The sequence below is a fragment of the Pinus tabuliformis genome, chromosome 8, assembly GCF_031772625.1.
Source record: "Pinus tabuliformis cultivar Carrire ecotype Pingquan chromosome 8, CPIR1, whole genome shotgun sequence".
In the NCBI taxonomy this organism is placed as follows: domain Eukaryota; kingdom Viridiplantae; phylum Streptophyta; class Pinopsida; order Pinales; family Pinaceae; genus Pinus; species Pinus tabuliformis.
This window is the reverse complement of record NC_142294.1, coordinates 1,234,033,752-1,234,051,206: the sequence shown is the minus strand read 5'-3', so window position 1 is coordinate 1,234,051,206 and position 17,455 is coordinate 1,234,033,752. Positions and strand designations below refer to the sequence as shown.

The 17,455-nt window shown below is 35.5% G+C and overlaps 1 protein-coding gene across 1 annotated transcript; it reads left to right on the top strand.

The window, feature by feature from the left end:
* Window positions 1-3,785: 3,785 nt before the first annotated feature.
* Window positions 3,786-12,019, top strand: LOC149239851 (vesicle-associated membrane protein 725-like). Its single transcript, XM_089367225.1, has 2 exons — window positions 3,786-3,977; window positions 11,804-12,019. Exons 1-2 carry the CDS (start codon window positions 3,788-3,790, stop codon window positions 12,001-12,003), a joined length of 390 nt encoding a protein of 129 aa, XP_089223351.1. The 5' UTR covers window positions 3,786-3,787; the 3' UTR covers window positions 12,004-12,019.
* Window positions 12,020-17,455: the final 5,436 nt, after the last annotated feature.

Genomic DNA, 17,455 nt, shown 5'->3' with positions numbered 1-17,455 from the left:
AATAATTAAAATGATAATATTAAAATTAATTAAATTAATGATAATATTAAAATTAAAAAATATTTCAAATAAAACTAAATTTAGCTAAATTAGTTTAAATGCGTGTGTTGATCTTCCATATGGTCCGCAGAGAAAGCAACCTCCCCTTATAAAACGTGTTCAGTGAAATTACCTAGGGCAATAAATAGATATATATTTATAACATCATCTAACATATTTAGATTAATGAAATCTTAATTTCTTTATTAATCGATTTTACTAGCATTATTTCGATATATCATATTTTTCTTTTTGCATGTTATCATTTTCAAAAGCTCAATAATATCCAAATGCAATGGCGAGGGACTAAAGTGATCCATCCAAATGCGCCGCTCTATCATTAGTTTAAAGTGCTATGTTATTAATTTAGGGTGACTATTGGAGAGTGGCCAAAGTTTTCAAATGTGACGGTGTTTGCCATTGCCAAGGTAACCAAAGTCTTCAAAAGTAACCTTGTTTGCCATCTTATTTGGCCTCTTCCTGAGGCGGAAGAGGCTAGAGCATAGGTTTATTTTGCTTTACCCTGTTTATTGTTAGTGGCGGTCAAAGAGTTCATATTAATGTTAGCACTAGTTTGAATTATTTGCGTGTTTGTTTGTAGGTTGGCATTTTAGTTTGAGCATATAGTTTGAATTATTTGCGTGTTTGTTTGCAGGTTGGCATTTTAGTTTGAGCATATTAGTAGGTTTTAGTAGGTTTGAGCATATTGGCAGGTGTTGTGCATGCAAGTGGTGTAGGAGCCCATGCATGGTGCAGGTGTTTTGCTCGCCTCCCTTCCTTGTTTCCTCTTTCTGTTGTCGTCCCTTAATTTGGCTCAGTTCCGATTCAGGTCCAGTGTTGGTTATTTTGCACAAAGGCTCAGTTCCGATTCAGGTCCAGTGCTGGTTATTTTGCATGTTTGTGCAGTGGCCCAGGCAGGTTCCAGTATGACGGTGGGCTGGTCTGCATTTAAAAAAACCTCTGCCTCTGGATAGCTATTTCTGTAAACCTCACAGTGTAGTTCGGCATCTGCTGCCTTCAATTCTCTTAATTCGGCTTAGTTCCGATTCAGGTTCGGTGCTATTTATTTTGCAGTGCTAGTTATTTTGCATGTTTGTGCCATGGCCCAGGCAGGTCACACTGTCCAGTGCTAGTTATTTTGCATGTTTGTGCCATGGCCCAGGCAGGTTACAGTGTGACGGTGGGCTGGTCTGCATTTAAAAAAACCTCTACCTCTGGATAGCTATTTCTGTAAACATCACAGTGCAGTTTGGCTTCTACTACCTTCAAATCCAAATATGAGGATCTCAAAAATACAAACAGCATAGGCAACAAAAATACAAATAGCACAGGCAGCACCAGCAGTTACCTGGCCACCACATTGTCATTGCTGTGCTCAGGCAGAGTCTCTATGGAGTCGGTTCTGTTGAAGGATCACAATGAGAAGCCTATACAGTACCAGCAACATGATTATCAGTCGATACAATTGATTCATTCCTAGAATACCTTAACTTCCAATTAACTATACAGAGGATATACAGAGGATACATGGAAAAGACCAGAAGTCCATCAAGTATAAATAATGTTCTTCTACGTTGATCGACCTATGGATAGTCCTGTTTGTCTGGTATTCACAGTACTAAGTGATACATAGTCCTGTTTGTCTGTTATTCACAGTACTAAGTGCTACATAAGTATGTTTCCCTTTATCGTTCATTAGATTGAGACCCAGTCTCTATTCGAGCAGACCCACTTGCATATCCCATATATTCAAATTATATATAAGACCTAGAGCTAGAAGTTTACCAGGTTTTTCTTTATCCAGTCAAGTACGCAATCCCACCAGCTATAACACATATATATGTTTAAATTCCATAGCAGCCAGTAACTTGAGGCGCATGACTGAAGCAGCATCGCTTGTAGGCTAGATAATGAATACATGGCTTCTGCCGCTGATGGCTAGATTTCCAGCTTCTGAACTTGGCTAGGATGGCTCGAATAAGCCCAGGCTGGGAGATGAAATGAAACGGACCTGGGCTGCTTCGACCTTGTGACCTGAAGAGAGGTGGAGCCTCAAGAAGATCTGGCTATGGCACGAATAGATTGAGTTGCCTAAAGGGTTCAGAGTAGGGGGCAAATAATTCAATGTTCGTATTGCATTACATTGAATTCTGGCAAGAATTCGTATCATAAAAACTGAAAAGCCCCTACATAGAGGCTTACCATCTTTGGGCTACAACTTCATCAGAGCAAGATTCTTGATGACTAAAAGAAACTCAAAGGGTTCTAGATAAACCCTACTATTTTGACCATTCTCATTAAATTCGATTGCATTCATTTTTTAATATGTTGAATGTTCATAATTAGTGTTAGAAGGGCCATGATTGACCTTTTGTTTCTTGTTCTCAGCATTTTCATCAATTTCTAGGCTCCTTGAACTCTTTCAATACCCTCAAAAATCCAAACAAGAAGGCCAAACTATAATGTTCTGCAACAAATTCAGAAACTAATGCTTTCCCATATACATAAACCTTCATTCCCCTCCAATATCCATAAACAAATGCCTTCTCAGGGTTCACTATGAATTCATTCCCATAATAAAATGCCTTCTCAAGGTTCACTATGAGTTCATTCCCACGTCTACTGACCTGCATTATGAAAGCATACAAAAACAAAGAGCAAGAACGTTTCTTCCAACGATAATGGTAAAGGAGGTTTCAGAAGCATATGTTGCTCCCATCTTGTTTTATTTTGACATTGCTGCAGCTGATGACACCTTTGTGGCGCGTACTGAGCTTCCATGGGGGTGGCTAGTGCAGCAGACGACACCTTCGTTGCAGGTATGGAGGTTTCAACGGTGTGGCTTTAGACAAGCGTCCATCAACGTCTTTAGGGTCACCTTCCACACGTCTTCGGTTCTCATTTTCGAAGTTCAGGAAGTGGGACGCCATTCGCTGAAGTACAAGCTGAGCATCACGAGCAAGAAAACATCTGTCAAAATGCATGTAAGCCAAGTTGTTATTATAAATAGTTTAAACTTACATTTATATTATATATTAAATTGTTTATAAAATTTTGTTTTTGCCTTTTTCATATATTTTCATTGTTTGAGCGTTCTAATGCTACTCCTTGCCTCCTTTCTCATAACAGGTTTACGCTCGATTTCTTCCTTTCTAAAAGGCCTCTTCCTCCTTTACTAAATCGAGTGTGGTTTCATTAGTTTCCTCACAAAATCCTTGAAGTTATCTTAATTTTTTCGAGGGTTGCATTTTATAGTGTTATCTACGGTTAATATCAAAGAAGGGCCTTTAGATCCAAAGGTATTATGGGGCAGCAATCTCTGATATACAGTTTTGTCACGAGGGGCACCGTGGTGCTTGCAGAGTACATGGAATTCAAAGGAAATTTTATAAGTATTGTTGCTCAGTGCCTGCAATGTTGAGATTTTCTGTTTGGAGTAAAATAGGCAAAAAATCTTTGTAGGTGACAACAATAGAAATTCAGTTCCTAGATTAGCTCCAGTTTGTTGGAAGATGATTAATGCCTCCTAGATTAGCGTTCTAATGCTACTCCTTGCCTCCTTTCTCATAACAGGTTTACGCTCGATTTCTTCCTTTCTAAAAGGCCTCTTCCTCCTTTACTAAATCGGTGTGGTTTCATCAGTTTTCTCACAAAATCCTTGAAGTTCTCTTAATTTTTTCGAGGGTTGTGCTTTTATAGTGTTATCTAGGGTTAATATCAACGAAGGGCCTTTAGATCCAAAGGTATTATGGGGCAGCAATCTCTGATATACAGTTTTGTCGCGAGGGGCACCGTGGTGCTTGCAGAGTACACGGAATTCAAAGGCAATTTTACAAGTATTGTTGCTCAGTGCCTGCAAAAGCTTCCCGCCAGCAACAAGAAGTTCACATACAATTGCGATAATCATACCATCAACTACCTTGTTGAAGATGGCTTCGGTATGTGTTTGTTCTGAGATGATTCTGTTGATTTTTGAGTTTTGTCGTTAGACTTAGGGTTACATTTTGTATTCCTTTTGGGAATAAGGGTTTTGCTTCCATGAATTTATTGGATTTCTGAGAAATGGTAATGGTAAGTGAGGTTATGTTATGTTGTGACGGGGTTTGACCGGTTCTTTGGGCTGAGTTTGGATCTGTTTCTTACTTCTTGGGCTCACTGATAGCAGTAAATATACGCTGGTTGGATCGTAGACCTGAAACCTCATTAAACATATGAATACATTCCACAGTGTTGTCCATTGGTACCTTCTCCTTCAAAATGGTAAGAAAAGAGTAATCAGCGACACCTGTTCAGATTTTCTTTTTGTAGCAAAATAGGAAAAATCTCAGCTGATGACAACAATAGAAATTCAGTTCCTAGATTAGCTGCAGGTTGTTGGGAGGGAGTTAATGCCTCCTATATTTGATGTGAGGGAGTTAATGAGGCTGTTAGATTCTCTATGTTATATAACAGGCAATCATTCGGATGGTTTGCTAAGAGGGTGAGAGTTTTATGAGGTTTTCATTATGTAATCTCCAATTTGATTAATAAAATTGCCGATGCCTATGTTGTGTGGACGTAGCCCAAATTGGTTGGGTGAACCACGTTAAAAGTTGTGTTTATTGTGCATGATATTTTGATGCGTGTTTATTTTTTTTTTGTTTGTTGTGCCTCTGGATTCCAACAATTGGTATCAGAGGAGTTGAAGGCAAGTTGAAATGCGTGCTGGAGGTGAAGCGCTGGTGCGTGATGGAGATTGCGTGGAGTTTACTGCTGCGCGAATCGTCTGCGGGCGCTGCCTGGTACGCTGGTAAACTGCGTTGACAGAGGTACATCTTGAACCTGCGTGGATATATGGTATAACACCTGCGTTAATATATTGAAAAATGACGTTGATTCATATCTAAAGCGGTGTGTATATGTATTGAAAACGGTGTGAATTATTTTAAAAACCAAAATCTGCGTGGGTATATATATTTCCAATAGCGTGGAAATGGATGTATATTATAAACAGCGAATTGCGTGGGTATGTTTTTCAAACAATGTGAATATATATTAACACGGTGATATAACACACGATGATATAAACAGCGAGGATTTGTTTTTTGGTGCTGCGTGGGTATATATATTTGCAAAACAGCGTGAATATCCATTGAAAAAACGGCGGGGATTTTCTGTTTTACCAACGGCGTGGATATATGTTTATTTAAAACAGCGTGGATATATATGTTTTAAAAGCCGGCATAGTTATATGTTAAAACTTTTATATATGCGCTGTGTTTTTTAAATTTATGCGTTGTGTATCCTTGGAGTAGTAACGCTCAAAACAGGCCAGGAAATTAAAGACTTAACAGATGAAATATACAGCTGGTGTGTTTGGGTGATCTACCTGGTGTGTGCATATTTATGTGCTGGGATATTGAGTTTTTGTTTTAAAAGGACGTATATCACATTTTTTTTTTTGAGAAGTGCATATGGCAGAAAGTTTTTTTTTTAATATAAGTGCAAAGGGCAGTTTTTTGTTTTAAAGGCAAAGGCAGAAAGGCATAGGAAGTTTTTTTTATTATTGGTTAGTTTTGGAGATTACTGTGTTTTTTGCTGATATCAAATGGCGAAAACTCAAAGTGCCCGTTTTGAAATTGAGAAGTTTAATGGCAAGAATAATTTTGAGATCTGGAAGGTAAAGATGCACGATCTGCTGGTTCAACAAGGTGTGGCGAAAGCACTGTTGGGGAAAAACAAAAGACCTCCTTCCATGACGGAGGATGAATGGGATGAGATGGACGATAGAGCTCTGAGCACAATTTGGTTATGTCTGGCGGACGATGTTCTATTCAACATTGTGCCAGAGAAAACCGCCGCAGGCTTGTGGTCGAAGCTTGAGAAGCTCTATATGACGAAATCTTTGACAAATCGGATTCTCCTGAAATGGTAGCTTTACGGTTTGCGGATGAAAGAAGGTACCTCAATTGTTGATCACCTGAATGTTTTTAATACTTTACTGGTGCAATTAGATAGTCTAGATGTGAAATTTGATTCAGAGGATAAGGCAATAACTCTATTATGTTCTTTGCCTGAATCCTGGGATCACTTTGTTACTTCAATAAGCTTTAGTACTTCAGAAATCCTTGAGTTTGACGATGTTGTTGGAGCCTTGTTGGCTGAGGAGACGAGGAAGAGGTCGAATGCAGACACCTCTACATCAGAGGTAATGATGGCCAGAGGTCGCTCAAGAGAGAGACACTCCGGGGGAAAGCATAGCGACTCTCGCTCACAGTCCAAAGGAAAGAAGCCAAAGGTGAAGTGCTGGCATTGTGGCAAGGGTGGACATCTGAAAAAGGATTGCTGGAAGTGAAAGTAGGCTGCTAAAGAAGGCTCTTCGACAGAAAAGAAGGAAGCCAACACCACAGATACAGGTTCATTATCTGGCTCAGGTATGAGTGATGAGGTATTGTCTGTTAATGTTTCAAAACATGATCAACATTGGTTATTAGGTTCCGGGGCATCTAACCACATGTGTATACATAGAGATTGGTTTAAAACATATAGATCAGTTGATGATGGAGTCGTGTACATGGGTAATGATGTCACGTGCAGTATTGTTGGAATAGGAAGTCTACAACTACAAATGTTTGATGGCACAACCAAAATATTAACTGATGTGAGGCATGTACCAGATTTAAGTAAAAATTTGATTTCATTAGGAGCACTTGATTCAAATGGATATAAAACTCTAATTCAAGGTGGATTAATGAAAATTTACAAAGGCATCTTACTAGTTATGAAAGCTAAGAAAGTAGGAAATCTATTTCAGTTAGAAGGTAGAACTGGGTCAAATCACGTGTCTCTGTCTGAACATGAGAGTAGTTCCATTCACTTATGGCATCAAAGATTGGGGCATATGAGTGAAAGAGGATTGAAAATTTTGGCTGACCGAAAGTTACTTCCTAATCTAAGATCTGGAAAATTGGATTTCTGTAAACATTGTCTGTTTGGTAAACAAAGTAAACAAAAGTTTAAAACAGGCAAACATACTAGTAAAGGCATACTTGATTATATCCATTCAGATGTTTGGGGTCCAGCCCCTACAGCGTCATATGGTGGCTCGTCATATTTTGTATCATTCATTGATGACTTTTCTAGGAAGATCTGGGTATACATGTTAAAGAGAAAGTCTGATGTTTTTTCAGTTTTCAAGCAGTTTAGAGCATTGGTAGAAAACAACACTGGTAGAACAATAAAGTGTTTAAGAATTGACAATGGTGGTGAGTTTACTTCTAAGGAGTTTGACAACTATTGCAAGGATGCAGGGATCGAGAGGCATAAGGCCACGGTTTATACTCCTCAGCAAAATGGAGTTGCTGAACACATGAACAGGACTCTTCTAGAGAGAGCAAGGTGTATGCTGAGTAACGTCGGGTTGCAAAAGGAGTTGTGGACGGAAGCAATCGCAACAACTTGTTATGTGATAAACCGATCTCCATCAATGGCGATAGGCTGCAAGATTCCGCAAGAGGTATGGAAAGGACACCCATGTGACTATTCTAAACTCAGAGTGTTTGGTTGTGATGCATATGCTCTAGTGCCTAATCATCAGTGAACTAAATTAGATCCGAAATCGAAAAGGTATGTCTTTGTTGGGTATGGTGATGGAACAAAGGGATATAGATTGTGGGATCCTACTACCCGCAAAATCATCATCAACAGAGATGTAAAGTTTGATGAATCCTCTCTTGTACAATTAGATGTAAATAGTAGATTGAAATAGGATGATGTATCTGATGTCCAGCATATTCAGTTTGACAGCATTTCTAATGATAGTCATAACGACCATAGTTCAGATTCTAGTCATGAATAGGTTTCAGAATCAGATTATGAACAGGGTTCAGATTGAGGTCATGAATAGGTCTCAGATGGCGATCATGAAGAAGTTCCTACAGATGATAGACAGCCAATTGTGGAAGCACCAGAAACATTCTTAAGGAGGTCTGCAAGGATCAAACGTCCTCCAAGAAGGTATGATGATCATGTTACTTCAGTTGCTTTGATCGCTAATGATGATGAACCTTTGTGTTATCAGGAAGCTGTAGAAGGTTCAAATAGTGACAAATGGAAAGCAGCCATGAAGGAAGAAATGGTGGCCTTAGGTAAGAATGGCACGTGGGATCTGGTTGAACTTCCTAAAGGCAGGAAAACTGTGGGATGCAAGTGGGTGTTCAAGGTGAAACGGGGTGCGAATGATACGGAAGACAGGTACAAAGCGAGGCTGGTTGCAAAAGGGTTTTCTCATAAAGATGGCATAGACTTTCATGAGATTTTTTCACCAGTGGTTAAAATTGTTTCAATTAGAATTGTGTTAGCATTAGTGGCTTTGTTTGATTTAGAGTTGCAGCAATTAGATGTTATGACTGCCTTTCTACATGGTGACTTAGATGAGGAAATATATATGGAACAACTGGAAGGGTTTGTTCACCATCACAATGAGAAATTTGTCTGCAGGCTCAAGAAGTCATTATATGGCCTGAAGCAGTCGCCTCGGCAGTGGTATAAGAAGTTTGATTCTTTCATGTTGAGTCAGAAATATGTAAGAAGTGAATATGAGCATTGCGTTTACTTTAAGCAGTTAAATAATGGCATGTTCATTATCTTAGTGTTGTATGTTGATGATATGCTTTTAGCAAGCAAAAGCATTGAAGAAATCAACAGGTTGAAGACTCAGATGGAAAGGACATTTGATATGAAAGATCTAGGAGCAGCAAGACAGATTTTGGGCATGGAGATTTTCAGAGACAGGAGCAATGGTAAGCTGTGGCTATCACAACAGAAGTATGTTGAGAAAATACTTTTGAGGTTTGTTATGAATGATGTGAAGCCTGTGTCAGTCCCTTTAGCTTCCCATTTTAAGCTTTCTTCGAGTTTATGTCCTAATACAGATGAAGAAAAGGATTATATGTCTCGAATTCCGTATGCCAATGTAGTAGGATGTTTAATGTATGCGATGGTTTGTACTCGACCAGATATTTCACATGCAGTTGGGGTTGTCAGCAGGTACATGACAAATCCGGGTAAAGAACACTGGTCAGCAGTGAAATGGGTGCTTCGGTATTTGAGAGGCACAAGTAGTTATTGTATTTCTTACAATAAGAGTAGTGAATTTGTTTGTGGATATGTTGATTCTGATTTTGCAGGTGATTTGGATAAGAGAAGATCAACTTCAGGGTACGTCTTTACTCTTGCAGGTGGAGCTATCAGCTGGATGTCAAAGCTACAGAATATTGTTGCTTTGTCCACTACTGAAGCAGAATACATTGCTGCTTCTCATGCTTGCAAAGAGGCGGTTTGGTTGAAAGGTTTTCTTGGTGAGTTTGGTAGGTTACAGGACAACATCAGGTTACTTTGTGATAGTCAAAGTGCAATACATTTGGCTAAGAATCCGGCCTATCATAGCAAATCAAAGCATATTCCAATTAAGTACCATTTTGTAAGACAGGTTATCACTGAAAGGGGAGTCTCTCTGGAAAAGGTGCATACGAAGGAAAACTGTGCAGACATGTTCACGAAACCAGTTTTGTTGGAGAAGCTACACTCGTGTTTGGCTTCTCTTGGCTTGCAGAAAAGATAAAATAATAATAACAGGACATCAGGCGAATTGCTGTCAAGGTGGAGATTGTTGAGATTTTCTGTTTGTAGCAAAATACGAAAAATCTCAGCTGATGACAACAATAGAAATTCAGTTCCTAGATTAGCTCCAGGTTGTTGGGAGGGAGTTAATGCCTCCTATATTTGATTTGAGGGAGTTAATGAGGCTGTTAGATTCTCTATGCTATATAACAGGCAATCATTCGGATGGTTTTCTAAGAGGGTGAGAGTTTTATGAGGTTTTCATTATGTAATCTCCAATTTGATTAATAAAATTGTCGATGCATATGTTGTGTGGACGTAGCCCAAATTGGTTGGGTGAACCACGTTAAAAGCTATGTTTACTGTGCATGATATTCTGCTGTGTGTTTATTTTTTTTTTGTTTGCTGTGCCTCTGGATTCCAACAAACTCTAAGTGACCATTTGGCTTTTGGGCCTAGGTGGTGTAAAATCCCACAAAGTCCAACGATGAAGGTAACTCAAACCTTCAATGGCCTCCCCACATAAAGTGCTGGCAAGGCAGTCTGGAATGGCTGCTTGGGCTTACTGGTAGCGCCAATTCTTGGCTTCTTGGATCTTAGACTTGCATCTGTTGTCTCTGTAGTTTTCGTGGAGTTTCAGGTGGAGGCTGCAGTGCTTCAGAACTTATTCCGGCCGCATGTGAATGACAACCGTAGTTATAAGATTCTGACATAATATTATAGGGAGTAGGAGTAGACCATTTATTTCGCTTTTTCAAGACTTTCTATAATCAATAATCTTTACGCATTGCTAGCAAAAATGTTTAAATTTTTAGATGTACCGTAACTTTATGATTGGGTGTTCTTGAACCATGGCATTTTTTGAATGACTGATCAGTGATTTTGCCTTGCTATAAAAAAATGGCTTCCTTTATCTACATAATTCCAAAATTAATATTGGCAAACCTCAAGGAACTGATAAGTAGGAATATAGCAATTGTGAAAACAACGGGAACAAAACTAAAATTAAGCACAGTGTACAGTATTTTAGCATTGCTGATTTTCCAAGGACGTTTTATTCCTGAGTGTTTAGAAGGTGATGATTGATGCCATGCTTACTCTAAACAGATAATCTCAAAAATGATATGAAGAATTTAACCAGTGTTAACAGACCTTGAAGAAACTGATTAGCAGCAGTGGCAGCAATTGTGAAAACAATAGCAATAGAAGTAATAGCAGCACACAGTCTAAAGCGATTCTTTTTCTGATCTAATGTTGTGAAAGCCGTTTTCTTCTGTGACTCCTTCCTTCGGCTTCTGTAACGGAACAACATGGTTAATCAAGCCTCCTCTTCCTCAGATTACAGAAGACAGAGCAGCTGGGATTTTATTTCAATTCTTGGTCTTGTAATATTAAATTCTAAACTTGGGAGATTGATGAATTAGCAGGTGCTGAGGTGCTGGAGTTTCCTTGCCTTTCTCTGTTCCTCAATTTAGAGAAAAGATAGGGGCTGTTTCACCCAGAAGTGCAAGCAAATAGTAACTATGTAGCCGGGTTGGCAAGGATTGTGGGTATGGATATTTCATTAAAGGGTAACTTTGTATTAACTAGAAACTAACGGTAGCCCAGCGTGGACAAAAAAGGATTTAATTTCCCATGATTGAATGTTGCATTCAGTTGGCCAAATTAACTGGAACCGCTGCCGCGGTTGTTACGTTACCGTGTTGGCAGGGAATTGAATTTGAATGGAATTTGCGTGAGAAATTTGATTGATAAATACTTTCATTGTATGGTCCGAGATCTTTGGGCAGCACGTCTCTTCCAATTTGGTGGCATTGGATATCGTTTACCCAAACTCTGCCAGTGGGTGTGTGGTGTTAGACTGGGCAGTCAATGGTAGGCATACAAATCTTTAGAATTATGCTTATATGGAATAAATTTTTTGTTTCTCAAGTCAATGACCTCCAATTTTAATGAAATTGGCTAATGAAAGCATTAAAATGAGGCAGAAAGCTGAAGATGCCTAATCAGTGGTTTTGGCTTTAGTTAAACTGATTTCCTTTACCAATCGGCCATGGCTCAATACTGAGGTCATTTGTAGCATTATTATGATATTTAAAATTAAAGAATAATTAGCTGGGGTCATATTTAATTGAGTCAATCTGCTGACCATGTTTTTCTGCAGGCTGCATTACTACCAAAGAATTGGGTACTGTTATGCGCTCTCTAGGACAGAATCCAACTGAAGTTGATCTGGAGGACATGATCAGTGAAGTTGATGCTGATGGAAATGGGACAATTGATTTTCCAGAGTACCTGAATCTTATGGCTCGAAATATACTAAACTACAAATGGACAAGTATGATTTCTCATAAAGCTGAGTAAAAAACCAACCTCCAGCGGATCCAACTGCATTCTTACCAACCTCCAGCGGATCCAACTGCATTCTTACCTGGAGCCGTTCATTGATATAACCTAGCATGCAGGAGTGGCACTTTCTCAGCAGGAAGTTGAGGCAACACCTTGAGTGACACTTTCTTAGCAGTGAGTTGAGGCAACACCTTGAGGTTTGTATTCTAGCTCAAAAATATGTTACATATTGTTGTTTTTCTTTTTGGAAAACAACCTTATAAGTGACAATGGTAATGTAACATTGCAGATTAATGCACATATTGAACTAATTTTACAAAGTCTACAAAGTCAACCACATTCTGTGTCTCACAATTAATTTGTTTTGTAACTCTAAATCTTCAGATGATTACAAACAATAAGTCTCTGTTTCAAATGACATGCTCTGTTTCAATATCTGATTTATATATGATCATATTAAACCATAGTTACCAAGTTCAAATTCAAATTCGATACGATACGATAAAAATTCTGAAGAAAAAAATTCAATTCAGAGAAAATTCTGCACTATACATCTTATATATATATATATATATATATATATATATAAACTTAAATACTTTTCTTTCATTTTCTTGCCATTTATTTTGAAATTTAAATAAATTTAATGAATATAATATACACAACTAAAAAATATATCTGTATTTAGTTTCTAATTTTATTTTAAAATCCTTTTTATAGTTAAGACATTTAAAAATTAAATATTTAAAACTTATTTTTTTTTTAAATTCCTTTTAACAAAAATATATATCGAAAAATCAATTCTTAACATAAATATATATAAAAAAATCAATTACTTTTTAGTCAACTTCAAAATTTTCTTTCCTACTTATCTCAGCTTTTTAAACCATTAAAGGAAACATTAAAATTTTGAAATCTGAAAATTTCAGGTTGCCATTAGTTTCCATTTTACCTCTTATCTTGTTTCCATTGACATATATTTTGTCTAAATTTTAAAATCTTGGTAAATTTCCATGGCCATTAGTTTCCATTTTATCTGTTATCCTGCCTTTATTGGCATCAGTTTCCATTTTACATTAGTTTCTATTTTACCGCTCTCTTGCCTCCATTAACATCTATTTTCAGTTTAAAAATAATTACATTTACCATTGGAGACACTTGAGATTTTTTTGTTTATCTAATTAGAAAAATTAGGCTTGCATTTTATGTAACCAGCAAGTAATAGTAAGTAATACTAATCTCCAAAAAATACTCCAAGATATAATAGGAATAGTCTGATTAGGAATGCACGCGCTCACATTATGCAACGATTCAATAGTAAGTAATAATAATATGCAAAAACAATAGTCAAGAAATATTAGGATGAGTAATAATATGCAAAAACAATAGTCAAGAAATAATAGGATGAGTCTGATTAGGAATGCACACTCTCATAGGGTGAAGCGAATATGAACCGGATCAAATTTTTATCGAACTATTCGAAATACGAATCGAACTCACGAATTTTCGTATTTTTTCCACCGATTCGGACGTATTTGGTAACTATGTATGAAACTATGACTTCATAATACGACTTATGGAAATCTCCTTGGATCCTCTATTGCAATATGCATATGGATTCTACAGTCAGTAATGTTCAGAAGATCTATTTTTGATGCAACTTGCATATGGATTCCACATTCAATAATGTTCAGATCTTTGGTATATAGTGCTTATGTGACTATTTCTATTGCAGTTGTGTGATTTTGGGCTAGCAACATGGACGTTGGGGCCTTCTATACCCTTCTTGTGCAAGTCAGTTAAAGGAACATTTGGCTGAGGAAAATAATTCTTGGATACCATTTCCATGTAAAGTCCATTTTCTTATCAGATCACATAAGATACTTGCACATATAAATCTAAACTGGAATCTGAAATAAATCCGAGCCGAATCTGATATAGCCCTTGACATGAGATTTCGGAGGATGCATGTCTGGTTTGGCCATTTGTGGATATGTATCAGACCTGGTTTATATGGGTTTCTCATAGCATATATATTCAAATGTGTTTCTCACAGTAGGAATTCTAGACGTATGGATGCCTCCCCGACTAATACATAAAGGTTGTCTACAAAGTCAAGCACATTCTCTGTTTCACAATTAATTTGTTCTGCAACTCTAAATCTGCAGATGATTACAAACAATTCTAATGGAGTCTAAATCTTCAGATGATTACAAACAATTCTAAAGGAGTCAATTATGTATATTAGCTAATTTCATTGATGTGCGGATAGTTCTCTGCAATGAACTGTGTAAAGAAATCTTCAAATCTGATCTCATTGATATAACCTACATCTCATTGATATAATCTACCAATTTCGCTCGTAATACCAACTCAATGCTCCTTGCAATCAATGCTGCAATGTATATCACTGTTGGAGCGTTTGTAGGTAGATTAAAGCTGGAACCGTTCATTGATATAACCTAGCATGCAGGAGTGGCACTTTCTCAGCATCTAGTTCGGTCAATCTTCAATTTATTGGGAATAACCATTATCTGCATTCTCAAGCGGAACCTACTCAATGCAGGGACTTGCTGCCTCGCAGCCTCCCTTGTTACATTAAAATATCAAAAACAATTTCCCTAATGTTTCTTAAGTTTGCATTTCCGAGAGTGGTATTATATACTTTCGTAATATATGACGCAATTGCAAAAATTAAAAGAATATAGAAGTGTTATTGTAGATTAGGGATATTCAAGTACGTTATTAATATTATAAACACAATATTATAAAATCCAATATTAGAAATCATATTATTATAAATTTTAATATTAAATCACAGTTTTGGAATTTTACATTGAGATGTTGAATAAATTACAATATAATATTACATAATAATTTTTTCAGGTCAAAAAAAGCTATATTGCATTTATATCAGAAATATAAATATAACATTATATCAGTTCATTTATTCTTCATAGCTATGAAACTATACATAGGAGTGGAATTAACACCAAAATTAACACCAGAAGGTGCACCATCCAGAACTGGAGGGCAAAACTGTTCCACATATATGAGCCTATTATAGGAGCGACTAATATAATATTACATAATATTATGACATTCATCATCAGATTAATTGTCTGAGTGAGACAATCTTTGTCACAATGTGACATTACAGAGATTATTGTACCATTCCAACATCACAATATTAAACCCTCATATTAAACTAAATATCATAAACCCCAACAACATAAAAACGATTATTATAAACCATTAGATTAATTATTATAATCCCCAAGATTAATATATTAAATCATAAAATTATAAGTGCTAAGATTAGTATCATAAAGCTTTGGGATTAATATCGTAAACCCTTAAGATTAAGAAACCCAAGAGATTAATATTATAAACCTTTTGGATTAATATTATAAACCAAATGGATTATTAATATTATAAATTTAATACATGATTATTAATAATATTATTAATAGTATGGTTGGTTATATTAATCATGGAAGACTACATTTGATCATGATGATCTAGGTTGACCTTATTTGACCATATTAACAATGGCGGGCCATGTCGAGGATGGGTTGACCTTGATTTTTAAATGTTGAATATGGTGATCATGTTTGAACAATTATGACCATGATCGGCTATGGTTTTCCTTGGTTTCCCATGGTTGAACATGAATGATCATAGTTGATGAAAGTCAAACATGTTAAAGAGAGTTAAATATGGTTGAAAATGATTGACCATGATGACTATAATTAACTATGGTTAATCATAGTTAACTAGTGTGATCATATTTGATGATGGTTCATTATCGCTAGACTATGGTTAAAAATGTGTGACTATTGTTAAACATCACTATGTTTTCACTATGGTTAATAATATCTTTAGTGCAATTGAACATGTTTTAGTATCATTGTCTATATTCACATATAAAAATTGACCATGTTTGATTATGTCATCATCTTGACCATTATTAAATATGTTTAACATAAAGTTGACCACCTATGATCATAATCAACTATCTAACCATTGACCTTCAACATTAATATTTATCATTAATATTTATATGTATATATATAATTGAAATATAATATAATTATATACTATAATTATTATGTCAATATTAAGTGACATTCAGATTGTTATATTATTTTGGCAATAGTGCACAATATTTTTCTATATTTTTAATGTGCAATAATTTTCTAGATTTCTAATGTGCACATTAAAAATTAGCATTCCAAAAGCGGTGACGATAGCGGTGACATATCGTCACCGCCAAGTCACCGAAGTCCAATGTAGCGCATCATCATCTTAAAAACATAAAACATCATACTTCAATAAATATAAATATAGAAATACCAACAATAAAACTAAAGCGAAATTTATTTTGTGAATAACTTCACTAATTAAAGTTTACAATCCAATTAGGATGTATGTTTAATAGATGATGCAATGAAAAATGTTCTCATAAAAAAAACAGAGCACTCACATTTATCTCATCTGATTTGGACTTTAAAAAAACATCACACTCACATTTATCTCATCCGATTTGGACTTTAACATAAAGAAATGCATGTAGTTTTTAATTTGTTTAGAGGTATAGTTTACTTTTATTTTATTTTTTTTTATGTTTTTTTGCGAGTTTTTTAATTATATAATTTAATCATTAAATTATTAAAAATAATAATAATTATAAAATTATTAAAAATAATAATAATTATAAAATCTAACTATTATAGTATCAAAATAAAATTAACGCTATATAACATAATTAATAAATTTAGTAATTATAAAATTTAACCATTAAAATATTAAAATAAAATTAATACTATATATAATCTAGTTAATAAAATTTATAATATTTTAAATATTATTTTAATTTACAAAAGTATAGAATAATTGAAAAAAAAAATGTGAAGATCGTTGGACTCAAAATTGATAAACTGAAGTCCTCATGTAATTTCAAAAGACTTGACTGAATTATTTTTTTATTTCGAAATGATCTATTCGTAAATAATATCTTTAATTTTATCTATATACTAACAATCAATACTTCTTTGTGGCAATTTCAAAGTTCGTTGGCTTCATTTCAAGTCTTCCGATCTTTTTCTTGATCACTCTTCCATGGTTAACATTAAATATCATCGAGACTAGCATTATGACACCTATGAATATTTTGCTCATTTGACTTAATCAACTTATTAACTAAGTGCTAAGCTTTCTTATTGGATTTGATTAATTAGATGCCAGATTTTTATTGATACATTACATAGGTATTTTATTTTAAATGAAATTTGAGATCTCAACAAAAAATTATATGGTTGAAGTTTAAAAAAAAAACATTTAGTTATAAAAATGCAAAAGTAAAAATAGAAAGTCCATGTGAATTCATTTCCATTGTGTTCAGTGGTTAGGCATTTAAAGTATTGGTACATGTAACTTTTAAATGTAACTTAAATTAATTGTTAAA

What these genes read in the sequence shown, in the direction of transcription:
- LOC149239851 (XM_089367225.1), top strand. Translation starts at nt 3,788, where the DNA reads ATGGGGCAGCAATCTCTGATATACAGTTTTGTCGCGAGGGGCACCGTG. An exon ending in CCTTGTTGAAGATGGCTTCG is followed by an intron (nt 3,978 to 11,803) that starts GTATGTGTTTGT and finishes GTTTTTCTGCAG; the next exon opens with GCTGCATTACTACCAAAGAA.